At 41.9% G+C, this 7,885-nt stretch overlaps 1 protein-coding gene across 1 annotated transcript in view; it reads right to left on the bottom strand.

Annotated features, from left to right (window-relative positions):
* Window positions 1–7,885, bottom strand: part of ca16b (carbonic anhydrase XVI b) — a 105,755-nt gene that overhangs the window by 23,793 nt on the left and 74,077 nt on the right. The window contains exons 7-9 of the mRNA XM_019895747.1: window positions 5,940–6,097; window positions 4,211–4,403; window positions 746–930 (exon numbers count right to left, since the gene is read on the bottom strand). Of these exons, the coding sequence (XP_019751306.1) occupies window positions 746–930; window positions 4,211–4,403; window positions 5,940–6,097 (536 nt within the window). The remainder of the gene's footprint in view (window positions 1–745; window positions 931–4,210; window positions 4,404–5,939; window positions 6,098–7,885) is intronic.

Raw genomic sequence — 7,885 nt, 5'->3', positions numbered from 1 at the left:
ACCCATCTTATATTGACAAAAGTTCTGAAATACACTAAATTTAGAAATGTTAACTACTCACCTTACCAAGACAATTTGGAGCAATCCATGCTTTTGAAGATGGAAAGGGGCAATTCCCTTCATGTGTCTCAATGTAAAATTCAGTGTTGCTTTTACCTGACGCATACGCCTCACCCCCCTTTTATCTTCATATTCGGGATCAAGTATTGTGATGCCGGCCCATTTTCTGTCCCAACACCTTGGATAAATGGACCAAAATAATCCCAAAGACAATTTCTGACAAAAAAAAAAAAAAAAAAAAATCATTCCAGAAGAGTAAAAGCTAACATAGGGGTAAATCCATGTTATCTCGATTTTTTTTTTTTTAAGTGTCATTGGCCAGGTACTTGTCTAGGTTACCAGTCTAAATGTTGAACACGACTGACGGAAATGTAATAGATCATCCTAAAAGGGAGACCCCAGGTGCACACAGACATGCATTATGGATAAATCTGTCAGTGAATGTGACAGCCCTGCGTGTCTCCTCACCCAAACTTGAGTGACAGGGTGGGAGGCATGGGAGGTGGGCGAGTGTTGGTCTGGGCTTTGATATCAACCACCGGCTACATCCAGAGTTCTTCATAACCTGTCACCTCTTACATTCACACTGACTGATCCTGTTAGGAACATCCATGTTGCAAAAATCCACAGAGATGACTTATTCTCTTGTGGAGATGACAGTTGTGTGTTATCTAAGGGCGCTCACCATGCTTTGATCCCCCGTCTTGGTGAAGGTCTCTTCATCAGCGACATCGCGTTTCACCCAGCTGTAGGATACCATGTAGCTAGTGATGGGCGGGTGGTACACGGTCAGGGGCCGTTCCCAGCTCACCATCAGGGCCGTCTGGTTCAACGGTTGGATCGTCATGCTCACTGGGGCACTACTGCACACTGCGTGAGAAAGGAAAGCTTTCAGCATCTCAATCCAGAGTGAAGATGAAAGACTGGACCATAATTATTAACCACAGGTATCCAAATAACCGTATCTCTCTTTTATATGCGCCAACAAAACAGGCGTTCTATTGTTACCATGAAAAATCTCTTACAGGAACTCAGGTAGGGGAGGGGAACGTGCAGAGCGACCTCAAGGTGGCAGTACAGGCTGCACCATGGATGCTAAGGAAGGCCGGCTGCCACTTTCAAAATCTGGACATCCTCCCCAAGCGCAATGGCGTAACAGCAATCAGGAACAATGTCAACTAATGATGTGCACACAGGATTTGTGACAAATTGAGATTGTCAGAATCATTTGCATAATGAGGGAACAGTGCAAAACATACGGGGGGCGTATTTATTCACATACCCACACCCATCTATCTATCTATCTATCTATCTATCTAGCATTAGAGAAAGACAGGGGGGAAAACACAAGGGGGGAATTCTGGAAGTGTTGATGAAGTGTGACAGTGTTTGAATTTGAATCTGTCGGGTGTTGGGTGTCAGAAGCTTAATGTTTAATGAAAGACAAAGATCGAGGATGACATTCATTAAATCTGCGATAGAATGCTTCTAGAAACATGTTTTGATTTGAATTTATTTCTGAGTATTGGAATACTTATTTTCAATCATATTTGATTGGTCATACTATGAAGCCCAAAATATTACAATTTGACAGCTCTCAATGAAATTGTCCCACATAAAAGGCAACTAACAGCTTACTTGGCTTTAAAAGTTGATCCAATTTAACCAAGGTGTGCCCTGCCTCTCGGCATTGTCAACCAATTGAGTTCAGATAAATAGATCTCAAGAACACCCCCCCCCCCCCACACACACACACACACACACACACACACACACACACACAAACAAACACCTTGACCGCTATCATTGCTTGTTGTAAGACATCCACATTGTTGACTCTCCAGTTGCATTCTTGTATTGCAGCCGAAAGAAAAAGGAAATCTGAGCAAGCTAACCAGAAAATGAGTCAGCCAGAGCTGCTGGAAAGGCGGCAGTGGAGGGTGAGGGCGCGGTGTTGGGTTTTGGTAGAGAATGAAAGGACGCTGGGCCACATTCATTCTGCACACCGACCAAATGCCATAAAAGCAATTTCACAACTTAATTTGTATGCCTCTATTTTAGCTGCGCCCCATATTAACTATGATGGCTGACTGGCCTCGTTAGAGAGCTCCAACTTCATCACGACCATTCCCAATCAATTTTCTCCGACAACACCGCTTTACAGTCTTTCTCATTAATCTCCATCGGTATTGTACTCAAGGCGGCTTCTCATTTTTGGTTAACTTAGATGGAAAAAATGGTTTACGAATGCTAGATGTGCATAGGGAGTTGAAGAAAGGGAGGTGATGGTTGGTACAGAGAATATATATTGTGTGATAAGCAAGACAGCTTCATGAAGTGCATGCTCACAAAATAACGGAAAGCCTCCCCCGAAGGCTTTCCAGGCGATGGCCAATCAGAAAAAAGTGGGCTTCGGGAATGGAAGCCTTACTGAGACAGAAGCCAAAAGGGTGAACAGAGGGGCAACTGGTAGAACTAAAATGATTTTTAAAGTGACAGTGTCGTCCCTTGAATGTAAATCGAGAGCTGGAAATGAGTACAATCGTTTTAAGAAGGCACTGAGTGCTCAGTGAATGCCTCCAACCGAAATATGGACAACAACAATGCACACTTGTGAGAGAAATAAGGATAATAACACAGTCACCAAGCCCTCCAGTGCTGGGCTTGATATTATTGCCTTTGATATCAAGTACGGATGGATGAGTTCTCTCGATGAGACAACAGCATACACACACAGTGCATTATTGATTTGATGTAATAATATTTTGCACTGCCAATAGTTTTTTTTTTAAGCGATAAACACTCCTGATCGATTTCTCTCTTGATCCTACCCTCCAGATAGCTGACAAGCTTTTTAATAACTCATATGAATGATTTTTTTTTCGCTAAAATCCACAAAAGGTGCATGAAGTGAAAAAGACAGTTTGATTTAAACCCAAAATTGTTCACATAATTTAGCTATAATCAAAACAATAAAAAGGTATTTCTGTTTGTCTATCTGTCCATCCTGTTCGAAATGCATAGCTGAGTAGAACATTCTCGATTTTGCTCGAAGTTACCAGAGATTTGTCTTTTGCCCCCCCCCCCCCCAAAAAAAAACCCTGCAACTATAATGCTACTGTAGCTAATGTGGGTAATCCAAAGGTTATTTGAAGGACAAATGAAAACCTTCTGCAACACGAACAAACCGCAAACCATATTATTTTGACACATTCATCCTACATGCATGGAGGCACACGGCAGCCATTGTGACACATTAATGCAGGTCGCACACTCGGTCGCACACACATACACACAAGACACACACGTGTAATTAATGACATTAAATATGGCCTTGTTGTTCCATTTAGGTGGGCCAGGGCTGTAATTGTGCAAGGCAGTGACACATTGAATAGATGAGAACCCTTCTGAATTTGATCAATTACGCCTGTATTTACCCTGCCATTATACCGCATGTCAAAAATGGGTGTTGAAAAATGGCCTATTAGGATAACCTCTCAGCGTAAATGTGCAATAATTTAAGATAATTATTATCCTGATGAGCAGCATCTGTTTTAGAATTTGGTTTCGCTTTGGGATCTTTTGGATTGCGCTTACCTTTTGTTTGGCACGTAGAAGCAGAATGAATAACGACGTGCACTTATGTGCACCGACAACAGTCATTTTTATAACAATCGATTCAATGACATGACAATTCAGCATTCGCACCCCCGCTATATTTTTAAGAAATCGTTTTACGGGGATTTTTGCAGTATATGTACTGCAATGTCCTTCCGTATGGGAGAAAAAAAAAACTGTCGGCGATGAACTTTACAGCCATTTACAATAAGCAGATGCACGTGGAAACTGCAGTCAGCCACAACTCTCGCCAAAATCACATCCGACCCCAACAGGCCTTGCCTCCTAAAGAAACATGCATATATCTAACACGGACACGCATGAACATTACTTTCTATACAGCTTATTCTTTGTTGTCTTCAAATACATTTACAATGTGTTTAGTGTTTTCGCTAAAAGTGCAACAAATTATTTGCTTGTAGCCAATTGTTTTGTTTGAAGAAGTATGTGGGTTTTTTTTAACCATGTACTAAGACTTTATGGACACCCTGTAGATACCGTTGATGCAAGTGTACAGTAGATCGAAGCTCACCTCTTGACGCCTCAGTGCCATGATTGCTCCCGTGAATGTCAGTCAAGTCTTTCTGCCAGGCATCCGTCATTGCAGACTTGAACACTTTCCTGTTATCAAGGTCCTGCAGGGGACGGAAGTTGTTCCTCAGATACTCTACAGACTTCACGTGGTCCTGTTGCTCTGTCGTAAATATGGAGTAGAAGGCCTCGAGCTGCATGGGGCGGGGAGAGAATAAGGGTATTTTTCTTCTGTGTGCCTGAGGAGCAAGTATACCATTCAACTGTAGTTGCTCACCGTTAGGTGACTACTCACAACTGGAGCAAAATGCTAGCCAGGAACATTCACATCCTCGGCAACAGCAGGCACACGCCTTATTAATTATCATGACCACCTATGGAGTTGTGACTTCTCAATAGGGTACATTTGCAGCCATTGATTGGCATGACTGATCTGTTAGCACATGCATTAATGTCTCCACCGCACAGATAGTGTGGAATCAATGTGCCCGATGCATGCTTGCAGAGGTGAATTACAGGTCCATAAAAAGACTGCGTGTGGCGCCACAAACATTGTCGCCGTTTTCAATACTGCTGCTGGAGAACAAAATTCCACTGAGCCCCGCACATTTCGACAGTACAGAGGACTCTAGAGGATATTAGGCTGGCTAACACAGGAATTATAGCAAAATGCCCGCACAGGGGATCAGTAAAAAGTGCAAAACACGATTTGAAATGCATTACCTCGCAAAATAAAAACAAGGCAAAAAAAGCCTGAGGTAGGTTAAGCACGAAAAATACTTTATGGTCATACACAGATGACAAAAAAAAATAAATAAAAATACCATTTTGAAAACACTTTTAATAATACAGTGATACCTTGACTTACACCTGACATGAGGTATGAGCTATAGCTCGACCGCAACGCAGATTTCAACACAAATATTGCAGCAACACATGTAGACAGACAATATGACAGTGCCCAGAAGCATGCATTTTTTTATTCTCTGGGGAAAATTATCAGTATTACTGCATCTTAGTTGCAAGTAACTGTCTTTGAGATGCAACACAATCTAATCTAAGTGAATTATATCTATGTCTGTTTTCTATGATTAAGGTGGGCCAGCAGAAGGAGACCCACTGAACAAGAGCAGAGTTCCAGTTATTACCGTTTGTCATTATAAAATAAAATACTGTGGAGTATTTCCTCACGAATTAACACATTACAACATTTGTTTTTATTGTTGTTTTCTGGGGGCTGGAACAGATTACTTGCATGTCCACTCATTTCAGTGGGGAGAAATGATTTGAGATATGCATGTTTGAAGTTACGAGCATGCTCACAGAATAAATTAAACTCTTAGGTCAAGGCCCCACTGTGTCCATTAAGGAGGGCAGTATGTATAATGTGTACATGAGTGCAGCGGAATGAAACTATTTTTAAAGGTGGGTAAAGAACTGAACGTTTACAATATAAAGGCAACCCACAGAATGATAAGGAGACTTAACAGCTATTTCCCAGCATGAGCGCAGTTCTAAATTTTGACTAAAGTTGTCCCCCAAGGATTGTGACAGAAAACGTGTCTGTTTCCGATGCAAAAGACTTGCCTGAGGGACAGACAACGTGGCAGTAAGATGAGAGAAAGTGCTGCATGTGCGTTCAACGGCATCCACTGGCAGTGTGCAAATGGGATCTGACCATGCGCGGAGAATAATCTGTCTGGGCATGCAAGTGTGTGGACTAAACCAACCTGCGAGTGGGACAAATACACGGGCCTAGAGAAGATGATCCACTCCACCACCTTGCTGCAGGGAGGCATGGTCAGAGAGCCAGTATATCGGTAATAGCTATCCACAGATGATGGCAGCAGATCCCTCAGGATGAATGACCTAAGGTTGGTCTCCTTTTCTGGGTACAACACAAGAAGAGCACAGAGTTGTTTACCAGCCAAAACACCTTATCTTTAAGACCATGCATGTCTCGAGTTAAATGTATGCTTATTTTCAGCTGATTTCATCTCACTCGCCCTCATTTGAAAGCAGCTCCATCACCAGAGAGCTGTGTGCTCAGATGGCTGAGGGAGATGAGCAGAGGGAGCTCAGTCAGGTAAAATTGTACGCTCTGGCACTGATCTGAGGCTGGGTGCTAGCCTGTTCTGCACCACGGAACAACTGTGGACACGGGGATTAGAAGAGATACGAATGATTTCTAGATGGGCGCTATCTGATCAGAACCAGGCTAGGCAAACCAAACAAACAAGAATAGCTTTGTGACACACGGGGAGATCCCTTTATCTGGCGCAAATACGATGTGTGGGGCTATGCCAAGTGGGTTTGTCCTAACCCCTGAAACCATAGAAGAAGCGTGTTTATGTCACATCTATTTGCTCGTGACCTTATCTTAACTGCAGGTTGGGGTGCGGTGGTTTATATTTGATAGGAGGTGCTGGAAGTGTGGAGTCAAATTCAGCATTCGCTGAGCCCCCCTCCTGTGTTCAGGCAGTGTACGTGCCCATCGCTCATGGGCCGCTCCGATGCTGATAGATGGATGACCGTGGGATAATGAGCAAGTGGAAAGTTGCCTTAGCAGGGGGCAGGCAAAAGAGTGCTTAGTAGCCAGCAGGAAGTGAGCCGAAAAACACCACACCCACACTTTGACGGCGAGAAGACAAACACTGCGGACTGGAGTACAACACGAACATCTGTTGTTGAGCTGCATACGTTGGCGAAAATTCTAACATGATTTTACCTATTGCCATATAAGTACCTCGATAAAGCTAATATTGAGCTACATGCTAATACATGTAGCAGCATACAGATCATTTGTTCACATGCAGTAGTTAACGTTTTTAACATTGTGATCGTATATTCCAAAAGAAAATTTCAAACCAAACCCAATTCGTGTTATAGCAACATTGCATTACAAAGGAATAAAAAACAAAACATGCTAACAGCATAGCAGTTTAAAATCATCTACAGTATGTGTTACATACAGAGCGCGTATTGCGTTAGTGAAGTGTATGTCGTTGGCCAGACACCAAAAGTTAGTCAAACTCCAATTTGAAATGCAGCATTGCAATAAGTAAACATTTTCCTAAACTAGGATGAACGACAAATTCACATCAAAGTTATAAGAAAAGATTATGTGACTCTGACTACCAGTACATTCTACCGAGACTATTACTTGTACAGTCCTATTATTACACATGAAAACGAAAACAAATAAATACAAACTTAGCACAGTGATGTGACAGTCCTACATCAACTGTTTTTGTCTGGGTTTGTTGTCTTAACAGGAAATGGATGCTCCAACTTCACAAGCCTGAATGGAAATATTTTTGCAATCAGGTGTAAAAAGACAAATTGCTCGTGATTTAAAAAAAAAAAAAACAACAAAAAAAACAAACAAAACAAAACCGACAAGTGTGAAAGGAAAATCACTGCTTCGCTTTGTGATGACCTAGATGGAGATTTAAATGCTGAAATTTTATTGAAACAAATGGACCAACTTCCATTTCTGAAGAAAACTCGCTCAAACTTTTTAAAAAGTTATTTATCCTGGTTGGGTGTGTACGTGTGCGTTTGTGTGCGCATGTGTGAGCATGATTTGACATGTTTGATATGATATACATATATATATATATATATATATATTAGGGTGGTCCACATTTTCATGGCAAAAAAAAAAGTTTGTCGG

This window comes from Hippocampus comes, unplaced genomic scaffold (assembly GCF_001891065.2).
Source record: "Hippocampus comes isolate QL1 unplaced genomic scaffold, H_comes_QL1_v1.1 scaffold420, whole genome shotgun sequence".
In the NCBI taxonomy this organism is placed as follows: Eukaryota; Metazoa; Chordata; class Actinopteri; order Syngnathiformes; family Syngnathidae; genus Hippocampus; species Hippocampus comes.
Note: the sequence above shows the minus strand (reverse complement) of the source record. Positions and strands in the feature narration are given on the sequence as shown.